Raw genomic sequence first — 23,221 nt, 5'->3', positions numbered from 1 at the left:
CATTAACATTCTTTATTTGCATGGCACAAAAACCACAGAGTGTGTCACAGGCGAAAGGCTGAATCTGGTGAGTCTGCGTGCCTTGCAGATGGTCCGGCCTCACAGCAGCTGTGCAAATGAAAGACAGAGTGTCATTGAAGGAGTGAGAGAGATGGAAAGTTGGCCACAGAGGGAAAAGAGTAACACACAAGTTGCTAACTGAAAATGTAATGGAAAAAATAATAGCACGCTGAGATTTTGCTGAGAGAAAATGAATTTGTAGAGCATTTTTTCTGAATTTTGGAGAACAGTGTCAGTATTTGTGTCAAGTATGCCTATAATAATTTACATGTTAACGGTAAACTGCAAGCCATTGTCAGTGATAAAGGATTTTTCACTCAGTGCCAGCTAATGCCATGTTCTGCTTTTAAAATATTCACTTGATAATCTGAGACCTGTATCAAATGCTGTCAATCAATAGCCACCAAATCTGTAGTGGGGGAGAACAGCAGGTGACAGCATCCTGCTCCATGCTGAAAACACAAAAACATTTGCCCCTCGAGTGGGGGACGGGGGGTAAAAAGAACATTTCCCCGTTGGTGCAAAAAAAAGTTTGTTGCACAAGTTTATATCGTAATTCTGCATGAGAAAACTGCATTACTTTCCACTTCTGGATACACTAAATGCTCCAAATTCTCATCTTATGCATCTGCACACAGTTTAACTACTATAAACAAGGCATGCTGTGATTCTTCGGTTATAATCGGGGCAATTACAGCTTCACACCGCCACGACTGTCGCTGAAGGCCCTTTTCCACTGTCCTCCCCCCCCGAGTAATTGCCACTACATGTAAATATCAAGTGGTTAGTGAATAATTAGTCTTTCATTGGCCAGCAATCACCTCTGGGCCCCGTCTACACTTTAGACCCCTCCCTCGTAGAGCCGCCCTGAAGACAGGGGCCCCTTTGAATGACAGCGCTTTGGAAGGAAGACGAATTTTTGTCTGATTTCTCGCAGCCGCAGCGTCGATGAGAAGCAGTCGAGGAACTCCATTCTAACTGAATGGATTGGTATGGGGAGAAGCGGACCTCAAACCACGGCTAAGCGGCAGCTTTGGGACTGTGTAACGTTGACGATGGTTTTACTTTCGCTGCTGTTTCGACCAGGTAAGTGTTGCTTTTCCAATCCGTGCTCCCCCACTCCTCCTAATGCCCTGCATGCAAGGCTGTGTCCCGGTAATGGAGGTGGATAGGGAAAAGTTTTCCTGCTGTTGTGTGGCTCAGATGTGACTCTTGTCAACTTTATGCTGTACTTGCATGCATTGTGCGGTAAGGGGTAATTAATGTGGGGTTGAACAGAGCGAGGAAAGCGGCCGTTGTTTTGCGGTGGTCGTCGGCTGCGGGGACAAAGTAGGTCCTGTCCTGCTGCTGCAGGATCCCAGGCTGCAGCGCTGCTAGCAGATCAGCACGAGTTAACTGGCTTTCTGGACTCATTTTAGGGTCAAACATTCCGCTTTTCCCTTTCTACACAGAGACTCCAAACAATCTGCTCCTAACCGCTCAGTGGCCAGCACGTTTTGGCACGCCCGCATTACTTCACTTATCTTTTTACCAACTTGTGTAAAGTTACGACTTAGCTTCCCGTTAGCATAGCTCGCTAGCAGCTGGCGTCCAGCACCCACAATCAGCCCGAGAACAAAACCGCGGAGCTTTTTCCCCTTTTTCTTCTGTAGGCAGAAACACCGCAGACGGACACATTTCGTACTGTAGACAGCGCCCTGTCTTTCCTTTCACGTCTCAGTTGTTTGAGTTGTTGGAAAAACTAAGGAGAGCATGTTAATTCACCTATTCATGCCTCATTTAGCTACCATGCATGGGGGTCCAACTTTTTGGCCTCTGAACGTGTTGGTGGCTGCTTTCTCCCAACCCGGGATCAAAGACCAGCTCGGCTCAGAGGCATTCTTCATTTGGATTGTAAAGTTTAAGTTTTGTTTCTCACACAGGCGATTTGTCTTGGTATGGAGATTTGTTTTAAACTCTGTCGGTGGTATTATTTGTTGTTTATATGAGAAAGTAACTAGTGCGCATGCTTGTAAGCACTATGATAAAATTAAGATATTGTTTGTTTGTTGTGTTTGTTTTGTTTGTTTGTTTAACAGAAATGCACATTACTGATATATACGCTTATCATTTCAAAGGAAGTGTTCAATCATGATGCCAAAAATAAACAGCAGCCTTAGTGACTTTCAAAATAAAACCTCAGGTTCATCTTTGTTCAAGAGTCATGATGAGTCCACTAAACCCATCACGAAGCTTAAGAGGTTATTATTGTAACCTATATGAGCCACCATATCTGTCTGTTTTTGCATTTATGGCATTATTATGCTATAAAAAAGTTCACTGAGTTGGGCTCGGACAGAAACTCGTCACGTCAGATACACTAATGCGTGATTTACTAATAGAAGCACTCTTTGTGTGGTCGCTTTGCTTTTCTCACGCTTTAGTGCTTCCCACATGGTCCCCAAACTTGTTGGTAGCTTAACTAAGTGCTCAAACATAAAGAGCCTTTGGGGGGCTGTATGGCTGTTGATGGCAAGTGATTGTCAAAAAGTGTCAATCACGGCAGACTCGGGTGACCTCTTAGCAAGGTGGGGGAAGGCCTGTTGGAATTCAGAGGAGGGATGCGTCTGACTTGACCTCTCGCACTCCATCTCGGATCAGCGCTGGTATTGAAGCGCATTGGCTGTGAGAGGCATTAATCATCCGGTGCACCAGACTTCTGCATAAGGGAAGAAAGGGTGGAAAAAAAACCCCTCAAAAACATAGTGTTTACCGATGTGAGATCTCTGTGCTTATCTTGTCTTTGTCCAGGCTGTTTTGGAGATTAGGTGCAGCTTTGGAGTTTTAAATACAAGATTATTCTGTTGCAAACAGAGAGCAGTTTATTGCAGTTGATCTCACTCTTGCCGTAAAAGTATGTGTTGAGATTCTGGCTGATCCTGATCTGAGATGGAAATGTTTCTACCTTGCAGCAGGAATTACTATCCCGGTCAGCGTATGAGACACGATACCCAAAAGTAATGTGAACACCCTGAAAGGAAATTGACGAATAGCCACATTTTTTACTTCTCTCCCAGAAGTAGTTGTAGGTCTTTGTTTTCCTTGATATTAAATAACCCACTGGTGGATCATTACTTAACTGGGAACCTTGAAACGGACCACCAAAAACTCTGCTACACAGCCTATACTGCTCTTCCCATACGTTGAGCCTCACTGTGCCATGCATTGTGGCTGGACTTCACTTACCTCCAGCAACAGCCAAAACCACATTCAACACCCTCCGCCAAACTAACGCAGGTTGGTCGCCTCCTGCAGTGAGGCTACATGCTATTTCTGTGAGAGCTAGTTGGGGGAAATAAGTTTTGACTGACTTTGGAGCACAGTGTGGGATTAAGGCCTCGTGAGCTCACGCATTTGCGTTTTAATGGCTCTCCTGATTGAGCTAAACTTGATAGTGGAAAAGCTGTGTCTGCTGCCTCATGCACTGAGGTAATATGTCTGTAAATGTCAGATGGATGGTAGGGCATTTTGGGAGTTTTTTTTTTTTTTTTTCTGGTGCACATTAGTTGAACTTTTCAGGAATTATTTATTTTTTTCAGAGTGGGGATGAAGTGTTCTTACTCAAAAAGAGAAATTCCCCTTGCAACCGGCCCGATTGTAGTACAGTTTTGTGATCATCATGGGTTTTTTTGTTTGTTTGTTTCTTTTAGCACACTGCCAGCAGTGTAGAATCCAGCGCTGTAATGCAGAATATGTGGCATCTACCTCACCGTCCAGTGGTCTGCAGGAGGACGTGGCTTTAGATGTGGACTACTGCATCGCCCTGCGGGCCTATGCCATGTGCACCCGCCGGCAGGCACGCAGCTGTAGGGGCGACCTGGTCTACCACTCTGCAGTCTTTCGCATTAAGGAGCTATTCTCTCAGCATAACTGTTCCAGCGATGGGCCGACCTCTTCCGACAAGGTCCCCAGCACGTCTCGGCCAGCTCTTTTAGAGCTCTGCAACTACGAGAATCGGGTCCTCGTGTCGGGCTCAGCCGGTCAGCAGAAGAAATACGCCCACTGTGGATTATTTGGAGACCCGCACCTACGGACTTTCAGAGATGAGTTTCAGACCTGCAAGGTCGAGGGGGCTTGGCCTCTGATCGATAACCGCTTCCTGTCTGTACAGGTGACCAATGTGCCTGTTGTCCTAGGCTCCAGCGCCACAGCAACTAGTAAGGTAAGGATAACATCAGAACAGCTGTGTCCAGTTGGGTCTGCACAGCTTAAATCTAAGAAATGTCCTTTTTTTCATGTCTTAACTTGTTTAAGTCGCTCTTTCGTGTGTGTTTATTCTAACACCAAAATATGTGAAACTGCTCACAATTTAATTAAAGAAAATTAAAGAGTAGAGCAAAATTTTACTAAAATATCCCCAAAAATGTCAATCTCACAAACCCCTGGGGGAGGTGAAGCTCGCGTAGACACTCCCACTGGTCATGTTTAATCTGTGTAAAATGTCAGAAACTTCCTCCGGTCACCTATGTCCATGTTGGAGACGAACACTGATGCAATACTAAGTTTTAAACGAATGCCCTACACATTAGGAAGTTTTTTTGTTTTTTTTTTTGGGCGTGAGCTCAAGTATTGCCATAAAGTATCAAACATGTGAAGTTAATCGTCATTCCATGGTGCCTCTCGAGTCTCCAGCATTCCTCGTGTCTTGGAGCTCCTTCAGATCTATGAGGGGAGAAGAGAGGAGGGGAGTCCTTCAGCGGTGTTGAATCACAGACATGCATGAGCGCTCTACCTTTAACACATGGGTGGTCATATGGTAGTGATTAACGCTCACTCAAACATTTTCCTCCGCTGCCACGATCTGGAATGTTTTTTCACCCCTCTGGTCAAATAATTAACTCGCTGCTTTTTGTGTAAATATGGAATCATTTGGAAAAATAAAGGAATAATTGGCCAAGAGCAAAAAGGTTTTTTTTTTTTTTTTTTTTAAAATTCTGTTAATTAAATAGGATGGTCTCCCTGGCCTGATTGTGGTTTGTGTATGTGTGCACGTTTTCTCTCTGTTTACTACTTAATATTTAGCTCATGAAGCTGAGTTTTTAATATTAATGTTTTTTCTTCTTTGTCTTTTGCCCAGATAGTTTAAAAAAATGTCTTTCATTGATCAGGCATTACTCTAACTGTACTAAGCTAATTTTAATTCTCCAAGCTAAACATAAACCAACAAACTACATGATGTTGTGTAATAGGATTGCTCGTAAAACTCGTAGTGCGTCTTGGCTGTGCAGCCTGATGTAAGATTGTAGTATTGGTGCATCTTTGCCAGCACCCACATGCCCCCATCATGTTTTCTGAGTTGTTTTCAGCTGCCAGACCCAAGACAGGAACTCATTCATCAAATAAAATACAACCTTTAAGTGTAAACGTACCCACAACCAGTGCTTTGTCAGGATCTTTTCATGAAACAGGGGTTAGGCCCCTTTTTGATGCTCAGCTGGACGATGGAGGAGAGAAGAAGTGGAGGTTTTGGACAGTTATCTAATGCAACCTTTAGATACAACATCCATGGACAACTAGTTGAGTTGTACTAGTTCAGCATCAGTTGTTTGCTTTTACATGGAAATAGATGGGTGATGATAGTGACACTTTGACCTCGATTAGCCCCATTATGTTGCCTGTTTTCTTATATGAAACAGATTTTGTAATCAACATGAATTAATTGGCTAAAGAGTACAACAGAGACAAATCATTCTTTAGCAAGCTGAGTGTGAACCACTAACACCCTATGCATGGAAATATTTGGTTTTCTGCTGCCACCTTGTGGCCCTAAGTGGTACAACTTATTGGGCATCTGTTATGATCAGTTAGAGGAGTGATGTGACTTGGAGAACCAGCAGTAGATAGTTGATGGAGAAAAGAGTAAAGTTTCAATCAGTCACTCGACACTAATTGAATGTTTTTTGCCCTTATTTCAGATCACAGTGATCTTCAAGTCTTACCATGGCTGTACAGATCAGAAGGTGTACCAGGCCACCACTGAAGACCTACCCCTGGCTTTTCAGGATGGGACTCGCAGTGGCGGTGAAAGTGGCAGCCTGACCATCGCAGAGCGAGGTGGCTCCGGAGTCGGTCGGCAGGTGAGGATACAGGCCCGTTACATTGGCACCTCCATCATCATCCGGCGCGTGGGCAGCTACCTGACCTTTGCCATCCGCATGCCAGAAGACACCCTGGACTTTTCAGAAGACGGCGGCGGTCTACAGTTGTGCTTGCACGGCTGCCCACGCAACGAGCTCATCAAAGAGCACACCCTGGGCCATCAGAGCCAGCAGCCACACCTTCAAGGCACCAACACAGAGCTGGGCCCTCTGCGGCCTCCTCACCAGATCTACACAGTGGAGCGAGCCACTGCCAAGTGTAGAGAGACTCTGCAGGTGGAGGATGTGTACTTTCAGTCTTGTGTCTTTGACTTGCTCACCACTGGAGACCCTGAGTTCTCCATGGCTGCATATGGTGCTCTGGAGGATTTGAAGGCACTGCCACCCAGTAAACTGAAGCAGAACTCACCGAGGCCCACTCGCCTTCACAACAGAGGAGTGTCTCAGACTATCGCTGCTACTGCAACCAGCAGCTCATTGCTCTCACTCCTCATTCTGCTGCTTTTGTAAAAAAAAACCACATAAATGAATATGAATGACATGGACGCAGATGGATCATGGAAGCATTACAAGCTTGAGGAATTTGTGGATTTTGTGAACTTTCTGTTGTCATTTGAAGGATTTCGCACTCAGAAAAGATTGCATTTCTTCCCCCTTTTTCCCTTCTGTGGACACATCATTTGAATGCGAACATGAATGCATAAATGTCACACAATTTGGGGTCTAGTACACGTTTTTATCACATGAGCAGTTCGTCTACATTCAGTTTAAAAAGAAAAGTTAAGCTCACAGTTGTTCGTAAAGGTTTTTGTAAATATTTCATTCACATTCAGTAAGGAAGTGCACAACCTCTAAATGCTCCACCACATGGTTTCTAGATCCTCAGTGGTCCAGTATCCGTAGCACCTACCAGTTTAACTGCAAATATTGTGTATTTAATATCTTTCTATTTCATCTGTTGTTTTAAAAATTGGTGTTCTAAATACACAGAATCCAACAACTGTTTGTAAAAACTACCTATCTCTTAAAACCTGATTCGTTGGTGTGATTTTTCACCAGTTCTGTTCTTTTCCTGTGAAGCGCTCCCTCTTCAAGCTGTTTGGCTTCCTGTTTTTAAAGGTTTAAAACAAATCTTTATATAATAATATATTAAAAGAGTGTATATATGTGTTTTATATTATGTAAATTTGCCTGTGTATAGATGTTTTAACTGCAATATGTTTTCCATTTGTTGTGCTTAGTAGGTTATTTTGAGTCTTTGTAATTAAAGTAAACTAATAAGTGTTTGTTGTATCTGTAATATTCTTTATTAAAGTGTTGGACACTCCAGACTAAGATTTGTTTTTTTGTCTCTTCAGTCCTGTCTCAGCAGTTTTATTTGATAATGGAGCTCTTATTTATTTATTTATTTATTTATTTATTTATTTATTTATCTATCATTTCCTGTCATTACACAAATACTCAGGATGATGTGTAAACGTATCCGTCCGGGTGGAACGAACAGTTACTTCGAACATGGACATTCATGACAGCAGTGCTGCTTTACAAACGTGTGCCTGCAGTGCTTGTCCTCTCCTGGTGGTGTCCTCAGTCCATAAGTCCTGACGGCTCCTGGTATAAAGACAGTTTTGACAAGCTGGCTGTGTGGCTGTAGGGATCCACAGTATGTTCTCAGTCCCCTGTGTAAATGTTACCTCAGAGTGCTGAGTTGGCTGCTGGCTTTGCTTTTGTCTGCCAGAATGCTGCATGGCTCTAAATAGGATTTAGTCTGTGGTTAACACCAGGTTAGAGTCAACAACAACACGCGGTGCGTACTCTATATGAACAGTGAGTGCTGCGATTAGAGGGAGAGAGAGCTGCGATCAGTTTTTATTTCTATTAAAAATGCAATTAAGAAAGCCCGGGCACACTCCTTATGAAGACATTAAGAATTAATGCTCTATAATCAGTCTACATGGATGTAATTTATATCTTGAATTGAATTATAGGTAAGCTGACTGTAATTTTATAATACTGAGTGACAGCATGTTTCATCACACATGCAACCATACTTAATCTCTCCATGTCCCATTTCTTTAAATAAAGACAATGTGACATTTGCATGATGTGTGAGATGACAGATGAAACCTGCCACGATTTTCTAATCTTTCACATGTGAATCACATTGCAGATGGCTGAATGTGATTCAGGTCTTTCTTGGCAGACTTCATCACCTCTTTCTCGGTGTTAGCGGGAAGGAAGGCGAGGATGGAGAATAGTACTGGCAGGAAAAATGTCGTTTTTGGGTGGTCCAGCAGTAGAAATAAGAACATTTTCTGAAGTATTCTACTTCAGCATGATATTAATGTACTTGCACTTTTAGATTTAAATATGTTTCATATCCAAATAATTTCCCAAGCTGTTGTTTGTCATCCATATAAAGTAACAATTTCAGATTTAGACATTAAAAATGAACAGCTTACAAGATACTTCCCATGCAGTTTCCAAGAATTTCTTTAAAAATTGCTTTAACCAAAAATGTCATATTTTCATTATTATGCTTTTTATTTTATTTTTTAAAAGATCAACAACACTACATGCCATTTATCCAATGACCCTTCGATGAAGCCTGACAACTATGATGGGAATCAAATCAAAATCCCAATACCTAACTATAAATGAAAACCATTTAGACCTGCAACAAGAAATTATTTCCTATGCGGTGTATTGATATCAACAATCTATTAATGTCTTATACATGACATAAAACACATGGCTAATATTGTCCAGGTCTCCCTAGTGTCTCTAAACAGCTCTGATTTGACATGGATGAGGGAGCTCTGGGGGTATCTGTGCTGTTGGTGGTGGATTCTTTGGGTTGTGGGGTTTGACCTTTGAGGATTAAGCTTGCTCTGATGCATCCCAAGGATGCTTGTCTAAATTTGGATTTGGGGAGTTTGAGTCTGGATCAGCACCTTGGAGTCTTTGTCATGTTCCTTGAGCAATTCCTGAGCTGTGGCAGAGTGTGAAGCCGCTGCTGACAAGGATGATCGTCGCTGTGAAGGGAGGTATGTGGTCGACAACAAGGCTCAAGTGGGTGGTATGTGTAAAAGTAACATCCACAGTTATGGCAGGGCTCAAGGTCTTTGGGTCCTATAGATGATGGTTTTAATGCCATGACTGATTAATGTATGTGTCAGATACACATTGTGGAATAGAACATTGCTATTTTGGTACTTTTACTTTAGATAAAGACTTTGAATGCTTACCTTACAACTTTCTTTCTAACATATCTTTTCCTCCAAAGGTATGATCTCGGCTCGGTTGAGATGATGGCATCACACCGTGTTCCTTCCGGTTTGCTTTAGAATTTTAAAGTTAAAAAGCCGCGAGTCTCGTGACCTCGCAGGACAGATTGGCACTATAGCTTAAATAATAACCCAATGCAAGAGCATCCTCTTATGCAGCCTGTTTAAAGGTGATGAGCTCCTTGACATCTTTTGAACATTTAAAACGTGAAACACACTTTTGATTGGCAGTAAAAACACACATTTTCTCAAAAACTGTAAATGAAAACTGTGTGAAATGTTCCACGCTCCACAGACTTCACAGGAATCCTGTCAAGGAATTAGCACAGTGGATGTAACATGTTGCCAGAGCCTGTAAAGATTGCTTGTCCACCCTCTTTGAGCCATGCTATCTTGACTTTCCCCTGTAAACAAGGACAATTACCAAGCTAATGAGTTGAGGAAAAACTGCTTGAGTGATTGATACTCTTAATGGGGAAATTAATTTGATATTAATAGAGCACTTGGCAAGATAAATAGATAGTGGTGTGTTAGTCCTCTCCTTGATTGATAATGGCTAGATTGATGGCTGTCTTAATGCAAGATGTGCCTTAGCCTTAAATGAGGTGGTCTTGATGAGGAGCGATTTTTGTGTCATGAGATGATCAAACGTTGAGAGCACTAAGTGCTTATATTTATTTTGATACTGATTTTTAAGTACACAGGGACTCTGGAGGTCTTTTTACCTAACTTGGTTTTATCAAGAAGAAGAACAACTACTATAATAGAGAATAAACAGAGCTTACTGCATGTGTAAATTTAAAAAAAAGACATCATTTATGCTAAATGATGCAAAAGATGTTGGTCAACCATTGCTGTAACTTCCCCCATCTGATCTTGTGAGATTCTGTTTGCTCCTTAAATAATCACCTTGCATCATTCCCCCAATTCCTGATGACTCATAACCTTAACCTTCTGTTGCTGAAGCAGTTTGCTTAATGACGCACTCACAGTCTGACTGTTGCACCCCGTAAATGGCACCTAACATACTCGTATATTGCACCCTGTTACATGGGTCAGCGCTGCAGAACAAAGAGTGAGAAGTTACTCATTTCTCAGGGAGTTTGCACCAGTGTGTGTGTGTGTGTGTGTGTGTGTGTGTGTGTGTGTGTGTGGTTTCTAGTTGCAGCGATTACACAGCTATCTCATATTGCAGGCTCCCTCATACCTGACCAACTCAATCTTTCTGTGTCTCCTCAATAATCAGAGTGACAGCGAGCAACTAGACATATCTCACCCGCTGGCTCACTGCAGAATGGGTATTGACCTACATATCAAATCATACACTTCTGGCTTGTGTGATAGAGATGGGGGAGGGGGTGGTGGTGGTGGGGTGCCGTATGATTGACAGCGCCTTCTTTGGTAAACACGTTTCATCCCCCGGGTATCTCCCTCTTCGTATGTATTTGTTATAGGCAAAAATCGCACGGCAAAGAGAAACGTCCCGCAAATCCTATAAGCTTGGAGTTAGAGCGGCTTCGGCACCTCCGCTACTGTAACAGTAGAGAACAGCTGAGAACACCTGGCTGTCGGAGTGTGTATTTTTATTAACGAGCCTATGTCACCAAACTTTTAACAAATGGCCCCCCGGCACCCTGAAAAACCCAGCTCGGAAATTAAGCATCTGCATCATAAATCTTGGAAAGTTACAATAATTTGCAATTCACTCCCTCATCAAAGGCAATATTACCCTAATTTATTATCTCCCGGCACGAGGGGTGCGCAAAGGCCGTGGAGATAAGAGTTTATCAGGAGGGGGATTGATTTTCATTAACTGATTGTAATAAAGATGAACTGCCTGCCGTGCACACTGACCAAGAGTCACACTTTATTGTAATTGGGACAATTTATTTTATGAGCCAGTGGCTCTACTTTTTTGTCCCTCCCCCTTTTTTCTTTCATATCTATCTCCGCTCTTCAAAATAGGAATCTATGTCTCAGCTGTTCTGTTTCTTTTGTTACAGTGACTCCCGATGTATGAAGATGATCATTACAAGATGTATGTGGAGACAATTCAAATGTCAACAGATGTTACTTTAGATTTAGCTTCTGGCATCAAAACAGTGCCACGGTTTTCTAAACTTGACTGATGGTCCGTGCCTGCCTTATATCAACTTATTGCTTCCTGCTTGTCTGCATTGTAATGATATTTGTCCCCGTTATTCTCGTGAAGCGTTGCTATGACACCTATTCACTGGGATTTATATATTTAGGTGGTTTTTTTTTTTTGGTATTTTGTTCCCATCAACCATTTCCTGAGAAGTACGCTCCAAAAACGGAGTGAAAGATAACCAAAACAGCTCTATATGTTGGATCATAGTTATCACATGAGAATAAAACGACTGGAATTCCAGTCATGATGAACTCCAGAGTCGACTCCCGATGATGTAAGAGCTGTAGAAAACGGCTTCATGTGAAAAGTGTTTAAAATGGTTTTAAACAGCAGTCCTGAATCCATATAGGGCCGTTACGCAATTACCGCAGCTTCCTCACTCGGCGTCAGAGACGACCTCTGAGGTGGTGAGCAACATCTACGTCCTGTAAAAGTTTCAAGCTCTTGGAAATGCCGAGGGGAGCGAGTGCTTGTGCAACAGCTCCCCCTCTCTTTGCGCCGCCGCGGTTCAGCGCTTCAATGCAAGTGTGAGAAACGAAACATCCAGTTTGAATTTTTATTGTAAAATTGGAAAAAAAGGAGAGAAAGAGAGAAAAGCCTCGATAAGCATTTCTTTTTTGATACATATCTTTATCTTACCATAACCGTAAAATCAAATAAATAAAACTGGCAAAATAAATAAGAAAAATAAATAATAAATAAAATAAATAAACATCAAATTACATATTTGACCCGATAATTATAAAATTATTAAATCATCAGTCATTAATATGAAGTAATCTAAGCAGCAAGTATTAAGAAATTTCAACAGGGGAAAAATGTTTGGTTTCTCAGGCTAATACAGAACACATATTTTTTTTTCTTCATAATTTTATTTTATTTTTTTATAAAAAGATACTGCTTTCCCTGTCAGTTATTCCATGCTGTACTGACGCTGCCACAAAAACAGGTGGCGCTCTCCTTTTTTGTTTTTTTTTTCTTCAATAAAAAAAGAAAAACATTACTACCTGTAAACAGCATTTTCTCCTCCGGGTTAAAAGAATAATACTGAGATTCTTCTTTTTGCGCCCTGCATTTCAGTAAAGTCTACTCACAGACTCCATACTGCTGTTTCTATGCTTTTTGTATGCTTTGTGCTGAGAAACCAGAAAGTTAATATCTTTAGAAAGCGAAACCCTCCCCCCCTCCCCTCACCCATTTCATTACCCAAACTGTACGTACCCAAAGAAAGGTCCTGTGCTGATTTTCCATAATTTACAGATTTCATATTTATAATAAGCTACTATCCTTAGCATTCAAACCATAGTTAAAGAATCATACTGTTAATATGAGTAGTACCATAATCATAATCTTTAACGCCCCCAAGTCCCCATTGAGCATGCTCAGAGATCAAAAAGGGCACAATGGCAACATGACAAATAAATAAATAAATGGATGCAAGAGTGAAAATAATGTAGATTGACTTTAGCTTGACCACATGCACTCTAATTTTAAAACTACAGGGATAATTACTAATAATTAGTAACTTACATATTTTAAACAAATTATTGTTGGTGGGATTGTAGCCCCTTTCTCTTTTCTGAATCTATAGATATGTATATAGAGGCCTATGCACTACATATAAAACAGCACACTCATTGTAATTTAGTCAAATTTGTCTCTTTTGGCCAAAAACGAGACGTTATGCGAGCTTCTGGCCAAGTCTATTTTCATTTTAATGACTCCATCTCCAGTAGAGATCTCCAGTAGAGATCCCATGAGAGAAGATATTTTGACTGGGTTCACATGGCCCAGTATCACCTGGGGAAAAGGGAGGGCATATATCACAGCTCCCTAAAGCTGTGAGAAGAGAATAAGAGTAACTTCTCAGGGGAAAGACGACGCCCTCGGGCAAATATATAAAAATCTAACCTTTTTACTGAAAATGTACATTATATATCACTACATCCTGAACTGATCCTCCCCCTACAATATTATACTACTTCACAAAATCAAATATTTTATTCCACTAAATATTTCCTGAAAATTACCGTATTTATAAGAGTAGATTTAAAAAAAAAAAAAAAGTCTGGCACAAAGTTTTCAGTCAGGTGAGGAAATGTGGTGGTTAAACTTGCATAATTTGGCAATTCATGACGAGAAAAGGCATTTCAAAAAACTCCCTCCGAGCGCATCTAAATACTGCTTGCAACAGAATAAAACACACATAGTAACCGGGGATAACATTTACTCCTAGTCTACTGAAAATGATGCACCCTCCCCTTTTTTATAACACTGATCCAGTGAACTTTAATCACACAAATAAAAGAAAAAAAGGAAGAATTGCTGGGTCAAAGTAACACTAAATGAACGTATGCAGACATCAGGATCTGGAGAGTCATTCTGGAGGATAAAATTGTTATTCCAGACTGCAGAGGCATACGCAGTGGTCATGCTATCTGAAGACGCTTTAGTGTATGGGACAGTATTGTGATTACATGTCTGAAGCACTGATGTGTCTGAAGTTTAGAGCGATGATCAGAGTGCTGAGATCTCTCAGAGTCCTGAGGGGTACGATGCTTCAGAGTGTAAACTGAGTCAATGAATCTGATATTCAAATAAAGAATGTAAGTGTTACTCAACAAATCAAAGAGTGAAATAGAAAAAAACAACAACCCAAAAACAAACAGCGCATCAGATTTCATCTCGGACGCATTGAATGTGTGTCTCTTTGCAAAAACAGAAGCACAGATAACACAAGTTTGGTTATTTAATCGTATCTTCCAGGCTTGATGTGTCGTGACCACACTGCACAGGAGCCATGTGTGACCAGCACTAATGGTAAGCTGTCATCCTGTTGAAACAGCAGCAGCTGTAGCAGCTACACTTACAGGCCCGCTGCTGTCTAATTGATGGATCATTTTGCTCTTAATTTGACCTCCTAAGGCTGGTAATGCCAAGGCTTCTTCTCTCTTTGTAGAAGCTCGCACTGTGCTATTATACCCTTTCAGAAAAAAAATACAGTTGCTCTTCACTGAAGAACATGTACAATCTCCTCTAAGCACCATATACAGATCTCCATGCCTCCACCCTTTACCATAATGACACCGATCAAGTGCCTTCAAAGTGTCCCACAGGACATGCTGCCGTTCTGCGTTTTGGGATTCCTTCAGGGACTCTGGATGACAACACGGGAGAAAAAGACTAACATCCAGCTACTGAGAGAGAAATGAACTCTGTCACTCAGTCAATTCACTCAAAATGCCAATGTGTAATTGATTGCACATCTCTTGCCTTGCGGTGCTGCTCCCCATCTAATCAATATTATCATTACCCTAATTATGCTGCGGGTTAGCTTTGGGGCACCCGTGAACCGATGGTCCCTATTAAGAGAGAGATATGCTGGCACTTGGAGGTGAGGAAAGAGAAGCAGGAGGGAGGAGGAGAAATAGGAGGGGAGTCTGCTCCCGCCTGCTGAGAGCAGCTGGAGGAGCTTGGCAGTGGAAGAGGGCACGACCCGGGAGGGACCACTGTGACACGCCGATGGAAATTTTTACAACTGCTGTCAGGCTCATTTGTATATTTTATTAAGCAGTTACAGATGCTGTGCTGTTTTACTGCTGCGTATCCAGCTCAGCCGGGTGGCACTTTTACCACAGTGCTTTATGGTCAGATTATCTGTACTATCAAGGCTTTAATGATGACATGGAATGAGTCGCAATGACGATCAATTATGGAACCGCAACACGCTGGCAAGAACAGAGGACAGCAACGCTTGGCTAAATACGCTCTGGTTCTTTTGATGTCTGCTTTGAGAAAAGGTTACTGTGTCACTTTTGGCACTAAAGGACTGCTTTCTTCTTCTTCTGACACAATAACACAGACGGATCATGCTTCCGAGATGAAATGCTGCGATGCGGATGACGTAACGAGAGGCAAAAGAATATATCTGAACATGCCCGAAGCAATGTCTAACCCATGTATTCTACGGCACTAAAATAGTATAGCTTTACTTTTTTTTTTAATACATTTTTCTGTTTTGTTTTAATATTTTCAAACCCAGTAACTATAAATGTGAAAGGAAAAAAAAAATCAAAAACCCTTGCTCTTTTTTTTTTTCAACCTGAAGCTAGTGTTTCTTCTTAAGTTTAACTTGTAATATTATTAGTAGTAGTTTGCAGTATTAGTATCATTAATACTATATATTACTGTTCAGAACAATAAAAATGTTTGGTCCTTTGGTCCCTTAGGGGTGAAAGATTTGCAGTCTTATTGTTGCTAATGGAAACCTCAGTGGCTGCACTTCTGCGCTTACTGAGAGAGACGGGGAGAGAATAAGAGAAAGAGGGAAAGAGAAAGAAAGTCTGTCAGTGGACATATAGAATAGTTTCTTTTTTTCCACTGGTTTTTTTTTTGATCTTCAAGTTTGAACCCTCATTTGTCCAGTACAGTAAAAGCCACAAGCGCCTCTTTCCTTATATATATATATGTGTGTATATAATATGTATATAGAAATCTATTTGTTGTTGCTGCTTTTCGTTTGTTAGTTTGTTGCTTAATTAACAATTCAAGTCTCAACAAGAAAAAGTTCTGTTGTTCAGTTTCATCACTTCTTTTTTTCCAGTTTTTTTTTTCTTCTCGTCTTTCTTGCACTGTGCCATCTGTTACTGTTAACGTCCCCCGGTGAAGCGCCTCCTCACTTCGCATCTTCCTCTTCTGCCGTAACCTACATCTTCATAAGTAAATGCTGATATGTCTTCAAAAATTCCATATGTGTTGATTTTTTTTTAAAACATATTTTGCTTTCAAAGAGAGAGAGAAAAAAAAAGTTGAACTCCTCCAAAGATAATATCTTCACGTGTCCTCTAAAACCTAGAAACAAAAAAAAAAGAAGAAAAAAGAAAAGAAAAAGAAGAAAAAGGCCATTTCAAATCTCACTGCTCATTAAACTGTCAATCTAAAGATCAATTTCTTTAAACTTTGAGTTGTTCAGTATGGTTCTATTATATCAGTCTAATGGTCTGGAGAGAACTAACCCACGCTGCCACACCAATCAATCATCGTCAGTCACAGTGATGACAGATTTCTCCTTAATTAATATGCCTACAGTGCTGCACATCAAATCAACCCCTCTACATTTCTTCAAATATTAAAACTGTAGAAACCTTTAATGTTTAAGCTTTGCATTCACAGAACATATAGCAACCCAATACTTATCAGTCTAACGATATTTACTTTCCAGGAACAGTCAGGTGGCATTATTTGAACCTTAGTTGCATCGTGAGCGTAAAAGGACAGAGTGGTGAAAATCAGCAATACTCTTATGGGCTCACCTGTGCTGCTGCGATGAATACTGAAGGTAGGCTGTGTCAGTAAGGGCGGCTGGCATCCTTCGGTCTCTTTAACTGGACTTTCAACCTCTTCATCCCAATCTGAAAGCCATTCATGGCTTGAATAGCTGCCTGTGCGCTAGCAGGGTTGTCGAAGCTCACAAAACCTGTGTAAGAAAAGCAAAACTTCATTTACACTAACTAAGAATAATGTAGGCTAGGGCTGTTTGATATAACGATATATATCGGATGACGATATAAAAACGTCTATGTTTCATTTTACGCTATCGTTTGTTTCGTGGTGTCGCAAAATAAACTGTTTACGGCAATATTTTTTTCATCGTTTTGATGGTCACTGTAGTGGCTATATTCATTTCTTAAAGTCCTCTCTTTCTCTTATATTTAATATAACCACACTACAGACGGACAAGCGCCTGTTTTTATGCGTTGTCGTTAGCAACAACGATGGTAAAACCATCGCATGTCCGCTTGTTTATTTTCCACATAAACCTTTCACAATAAAGCTCAAGATGCTGTTGAGAATTTTCAAAATAAACGGAACCACATGAAAAAGTATGCAGAGTATTGATGGATGAGAAGCAAAAAAAAGTTGTCAGGTGCTAAAAAATAAACCTTAGACTCAAACGTTAGAACAGGCTTTTCCCGCAGCACGCCGTGTAATAAATACTCACGAAAAAAACGGCGGCCTTACAACCTATGTCTAAAAATGTGTAGTTTCATGCATCGGTTAAAACACTCGACTCCAGGTACAAGACGCGCAGCTGGAAACACTTCACCTACCCGAGATTCACAGAATTTACAGAAAATATTAAATTTTTTGTGATTTATATCGTTATCGGACGATAGATGTTTTATACCGGGATATGAGATTTTGGTCATATCGCACAGCCCTAATGTAGGCACCTTAACAAGCGTTTAGGGGAGAATTTTAGTAATTTTTTATGAATAATATTTACTGTAAATTACTCTGTTAAAAAAAGAAACGGGTGGAAAAAAAGGCAATCATAATGAAAATGTAAGTGTTCTGTTGGTTTCCTCATCACGTCCTGTGTACCTCTAACGGAAGTCTAGATGGCGTTATTGATGCAGGAAGGACTGCGGTGCGGCCTAACAGCTGCTCAGAGCTCGTGACAGCCGGACACGAGGTGGCTTTTTAATGAAAAATAGGCCACGAAAAGTTTGGGGCTGTTACTGCCAAATGACATCGCTCTGCGCTCACGCTCTCTCCTAGTTGACTGTTTTTGTTTGGGAATATAATATTAAGCTGCATTCAGAGATGAAGACATGTCCAGGATTTGGATAAGAAGCATGCATTTGTTGATTTTGTGCGGTGTAATAAAATGATGAAACAGTGCAGAGAACCAATGACCCTAACTCGAAATAAACGTTATATTTTATAGCATGAAGACACTTTCTTTACAGCTGCGTGGATTTTGAACCTTCGAAATTTAATGACTGAGGGTTAACACGCCTACAAAGTTTCATTGACTCAGTGCTATTCTTTTAATTTTCTGACCTGTGAATGAGTGAAAGAGAAAAAAAAAATCACTGAATAAATGAGTTTGATCAAAACAAGAGCAAACACAGAACGATGATCATAGGAGACAAATCTGCTGCAGACACACAAAACCTCCCCGCGATAAACCACCTCCTCAAACTTATGAACATCCTGTTTCCATCATGTGTAAAAATAAAGCCTTGAGAATTCAGTGACCAGAAATTTCAGTGGAGTGTGTCTCCGCTGATGCGCTCCGCTGTGTCTGTGGTGTCATTAGGAACAGCTGATGACCCATGAAAAAAACAGCAGGAGACTCTCCACGTCCACCACCACATGGGAGGGAGTCTACATGGCCTGCTTGGCTCAGGTTTGGCCCATTACGGGGGAAAAGTTGCGCTACAAAGAGCCGAGCTGAACGGAAGTCTGAAGAAAGTATAGAGGTGGGATACGGAGGTGACCTCCTAACCCGCCATCACCTTAATGCGTTCAGGCTAGAAACAGAGAGGAGATACCTGTTTAGAGGTCTAAGCTCAGTTTCTCTGTCTTTTACACCCCATCAATCTAAGTTTATTCCCTCTTTCTCCTTTCTAGATTAATTACACACGTGTTCCCTCCTTCCCCAGGCCTAACATTATGTTGTAAATGCATAGTGCATAAGTCAATACTGCAAATAGCTCCTCTTTCATGAATTTATATATTATTAAGTCCCCCAAGGGAGACGGAACTGGTGATCAATTTCGCCCAAGGTTCTTTGGTTCCCTGAAGTGAAAACAAAAGCTGATCTATAATTGTCCTTTTCCTTCCTTCCCCTCAACCATCACTGCCTGCCTTTTTGTAAGCCCTGGGGTTGGACGCGCATGTAGGCTGCCAGAGCTAAATGGGACAAGAGGTGTGGAAATGTGTGAATCAGCCTCAGCGGTGAAGGTATTGACAGATATTGGGGTTACACAATGGTGATGAGGATGCTGATGCAGCACCTCAAGGTTTCCAGGTCACACAGCCGGCAAGCAGAAACAAGGACGTGCGGTCTGATCGACTACATCCCGATTATTTTGGCTGCAATGTACTCTGCGCATTGCTTTAAAAGCGCCGGTGCCAAAACACAACAGTCATCAAGATGCAAAATTAGGTCAGTCTGTCAGGGGTAAGATCGCTCAGTCCTCCAGGTCTGTGAGCTGTCAAATGTCATCAGAGGCAATGGTATATACATTATATATATAACAAATTTAGTGTTGTGTGTTTGAAAATAAAGAAAAGACAAACATTTTACTATTTAACCTGTATACACTAAGACTGATTTATTATTATTAGATTTATTCAGAACCAAGTGTCTTTATCTCTCAAGCCGGGGTCAATACAAATTGACTTGATATAATTTCATATTGTATCAAGTCGGTCTTGGACTGTGTGCATGTTGCACTGTAGGACTCACCAAAGCACTTGCTCTGGTTGGTTGCCCTGTCCATGAAGACCTTAGAGGAGATGACGGTACCGAAGGGCAGAAACATTTGCATGAGTTCATTGTCTCCAAACTCCTGTGGCAGGTGGTAGATGAACAGGTTACAACCCTCTGGACCTGGTTGCAGAGATACAGCGAAAGTTTGATAGAAAAAGAGAGAAACAGCAGTCAGTTTGTCTTTTTCAGACCTACATATCACCCAAAATAAATACAGAATATGTGCAAAGAGCTGTCTCAGACATATGTGGCACTACCCATCATACAAAAAAATAAATGATTAATTAACATTGGTAGAATTAGACAGTACAGGCTGCAATGAGCATTCATGCATGAGCATCCACTCTCATGATTCCTTCATATGTGGCCTTTAGATGTATCTTCACCGTTCCTGCATACACCTGGCACAGGCTCAAATCATAATTAAAATATACATTATGTGTTGCTATTTTATATATTTTATTTAATAAAAACGCAACAGGAGTTTATTAAAATCATCACATTGCAAGCTGAAAATCTTCAAATAAGCTGTCCCAATTTGCCTGCAACCATATTTTCATTGATGTTGTTTATATGTGTGTTTCATCCACACTTACTGTCACAGCTGGCTATTATAACAGATATGCTACTACTTATCACTATTACTATATATTAGTATAATACTACTCTACATCAATCCCCATGTTTTATGTCGAGACGAGACCTGTTTACAGTCTCACACAGTCCGCTCTGTTTATCTATTAAACACAATGAAAATGATGTTAGAGTGTTTTTCTTCTCTCGCTGTACAACAAGACTCAAAATGAAGTGTGTACAGTGTAAAAGCAAAGCAAGACTGGTCTCTCGTGCTCGTCTCCCCGTTTAGCCATTACAAAGTATGAGGCATGTGAAGTGTAAAAGCAATAATGTTCTCTCACCCTCACCTTCTCTCTGCTGCTGCTGCTGGATGACCTGTGCTGGTTGGGGCAGCGTTTGGCCAATGGGAGTCAGCGTAGTGGCCGGGTAGATCGCTGCGGACGCGAAGCAGTAGAACAAGGAAGGAAGGAGGGAATGTGAGAGAGATGAGTGTAAAATCGGGGATCCCACAGAGAACGGTGTCAAGGATGCTTAAGGTCGATCACACAAGTGTAACACGTAATCAAAGCCTCTCTGATGTTTCGTTCTGAGGCGCTGTCCTACACTATCTGAATACATACCACCTCACGCTACTCACGCACCACATAGCCTGCAGTTATTGTCTCATAGCTGCTACTCATTTATAGTGTTTACACGCCAGTGCAAAACCTCAGAATAACAGAATCGTAAACAAAGCCGTTCTGTCTCCTACCTGTGTACTGCTGTACACCAGTGAAGGCTTGCTGGAGGGTGTCGGCAGCAGTGGGGCTCTGGGTGGAGTAGGGCGGCAGGCCGTTGGTGTAAACGGTCTCCACGGCAGGGTGTCCGTTGGGCTGATGAGGGATGCCGGTGAATCCGTTGACGATAGGCGTGACGATGCTGGGTACAGCGGAGGTGGTGATGTTGGCTGGTGGAGAACTGAGGCCTGCTGGGAAAAAGGTTGGCTGTTGAGCACTTCATCTGGATCTCTGCGCATAATACTACAAGAGTTGTACAGCACTCAGACTTACACTAGCAGGCAGACACCCTTTTTCTCATAAAGTGCCGAGAAAAACAGTTCTCTGTACACACACGCACACACTCACACATTAAACACACAAAACTCGTGACCACGAGCTACACTGTGTCTTCTCTCTAATGCAAGGACACGGGTGCAACGTGAATCTGTCACATATCCGCCGTTTGTCGTGACACATCCTGCAGGATAGCTGGGGAGTCAACCTGTGAAAAATGAGCCTGTCTGTAGTGTTTGTGCGATACCCTGCTGGCTTGTACTGCTCAAGATGATGAAACCACTATGCAACTTCTGAGTAAAAAAAAAGAAAAGAAAAGAAAAAGGCGAAACAGATCTAGACTAGATAGAAGAAGATTACAGGGGGAGATTTGCTTGAATGAGCAGGTAGCAAATACACAAAGATGTCTCGTACTTTTACACATCATAAAAAAAAAAAAGAAGACAAAAGAACAACAGTTGGCAGTTTGACAAATGGGTGGGTCATAACATATATGGCGCACGCCTGAAAGGCAGCTGCAGAAGGGTTCATGAGTGGAATCAAAATTGGATGCTCCGTGTTCTCTGTCATTCAATGCATTTTAAAAAGGACCCTCCTTTAGAAAGTGCTTCCAATTATGGCGGGGACGTCAAAGTGCCCATTCTCAGCAGAATCTCACTTTGTGATGGTCTCTCTAAAAGCGCTTCTCTGTGGCAAAGCATCCAAGCTCATTGAAGTACAGCTCCCCTGAGGACCACCTCTCAATCTCAAAGCCCTCACCCTGATTGGACAGAAAGCCCAGGTTGTCACAGAAACCCTTCAGCAGCATATTTCCACAATCTGGGACCTCGATAAGGGACTTCTTATGAGTAGATTAGATAGAGTACACAATCACAACCAGCTCACGCAAATTGTACACTGAGATATGTGGCAATGCAAACAAAAAGACGCAGTATCACCAGAGCTGGGGTCTTACTCAAAAGCATTACATCACCCCAAAACTACATTACCAGCTGAAACCTCCTACTGCTGACTCCTATCATCTATGTTGGATTATTTTTATTGCTTTCTATCAATAATTGCCCCTTTGTCTTCAATCCTCACCTCTCCTACTCTGTTTTATTCTCCATCGTCTCTCCCTGTCTCAGCATTTAAACCATGAGGAAGCTGACAGTGGAGGAGGCAGATGCAGTGACCAGGGGAGTTGCCCCAGTCCAGCGAGAGCTGTTGTGTCTTTTGCACTGATTTTCTTTTACTTTTTTTTTTTTTTTTTTTATCTCTTTTTTTTATGAAGCCTCCCCATGATTGCTTGTTTCCTGCAGAGCTGTGATGAATTAGACTGCAGCTTCAGCCCATTCTCCTACCAGGACCCAGGAGAGCGCCGCTCCTATTCTGAGGGCTAGAGACAGCCAGTCTGCTCAGGCCACACGCACTTTACTGTACCACCAGATAATGCACCCTCTCCATCATCAGGCAAATTCATTTTCCAAGCCTTAGCCATAGTGTGGGAGCACACGCCTATGTATTTGCAGCAGTTGTGCAGTGATAGCAGGAGTAGCAGCAGAAGAAGTACTCGGTGGTAGCACGGACCCCTTATGTGCAATTTCATGAGTTCCGAGGTCAGCAATTACATATGACATCGGTACTGAAGGAGAACACACGAGAGAAGTCGCAGATTGGGGCCACTGAGTCCA

General features: G+C 41.7%; 2 protein-coding genes across 9 annotated transcripts in view; one reads left to right on the top strand and one right to left on the bottom strand.

Moving 5' to 3' along the window:
- Positions 1-880: 880 nt before the first annotated feature.
- Positions 881-7,528, top strand: rgmd (RGM domain family, member D). Its single transcript, XM_005727119.1, has 3 exons — positions 881-1,146; positions 3,750-4,261; positions 6,015-7,528. Exons 1-3 carry the CDS (start codon positions 1,053-1,055, stop codon positions 6,705-6,707), a joined length of 1,299 nt encoding a protein of 432 aa, XP_005727176.1. The 5' UTR covers positions 881-1,052; the 3' UTR covers positions 6,708-7,528.
- An 8,453-nt stretch (positions 7,529-15,981) lies between these two features.
- The window catches only part of celf5a (cugbp, Elav-like family member 5a), a 187,997-nt gene continuing 180,757 nt past the window's right edge, over positions 15,982-23,221 (bottom strand). For 3 of the 8 annotated variants that reach the window (XM_013909300.1, XM_013909304.1, XM_013909305.1), the window contains exons 8-12: positions 21,248-21,460; positions 20,838-20,930; positions 19,897-20,040; positions 16,949-17,112; positions 15,982-16,487 (exon numbers count right to left, since the gene is read on the bottom strand). In XM_013909300.1, coding sequence (XP_013764754.1) covers positions 16,985-17,112; positions 19,897-20,040; positions 20,838-20,930; positions 21,248-21,460 — 578 coding nt within the window. In that variant the 3' untranslated portion in view covers positions 15,982-16,487; positions 16,949-16,984. Of the gene's footprint in view, positions 16,488-16,948; positions 17,113-19,896; positions 20,041-20,837; positions 20,931-21,247; positions 21,464-23,221 lie in introns of all 8 variants that reach the window. The other 5 variants (XM_013909303.1, XM_013909302.1, XM_013909306.1 and 2 more) reach the window with 3 other exon arrangements.

The sequence above is a fragment of the Pundamilia nyererei genome, unplaced genomic scaffold (genome assembly GCF_000239375.1).
Source record: "Pundamilia nyererei isolate P.nyererei 1_Seehausen unplaced genomic scaffold, PunNye1.0 scaffold00023, whole genome shotgun sequence".
In the NCBI taxonomy this organism is placed as follows: domain Eukaryota; kingdom Metazoa; phylum Chordata; class Actinopteri; order Cichliformes; family Cichlidae; genus Pundamilia; species Pundamilia nyererei.
This window is presented reverse-complemented; position numbering and strand designations above follow the sequence as displayed.

Excerpts from the sequence above, each read along its gene's own strand:
- rgmd (XM_005727119.1), top strand. The coding sequence starts at position 1,053 with ATGGGGAGAAGCGGACCTCAAACCACGGCTAAGCGGCAGCTTTGGGAC. Across the intron at positions 1,147-3,749 it reads TTCGCTGCTGTTTCGACCAG|CACACTGCCAGCAGTGTAGA; the intron begins GTAAGTGTTGCT and ends TGTTTCTTTTAG. Across the intron at positions 4,262-6,014 it reads GCGCCACAGCAACTAGTAAG|ATCACAGTGATCTTCAAGTC; the intron begins GTAAGGATAACA and ends CCCTTATTTCAG.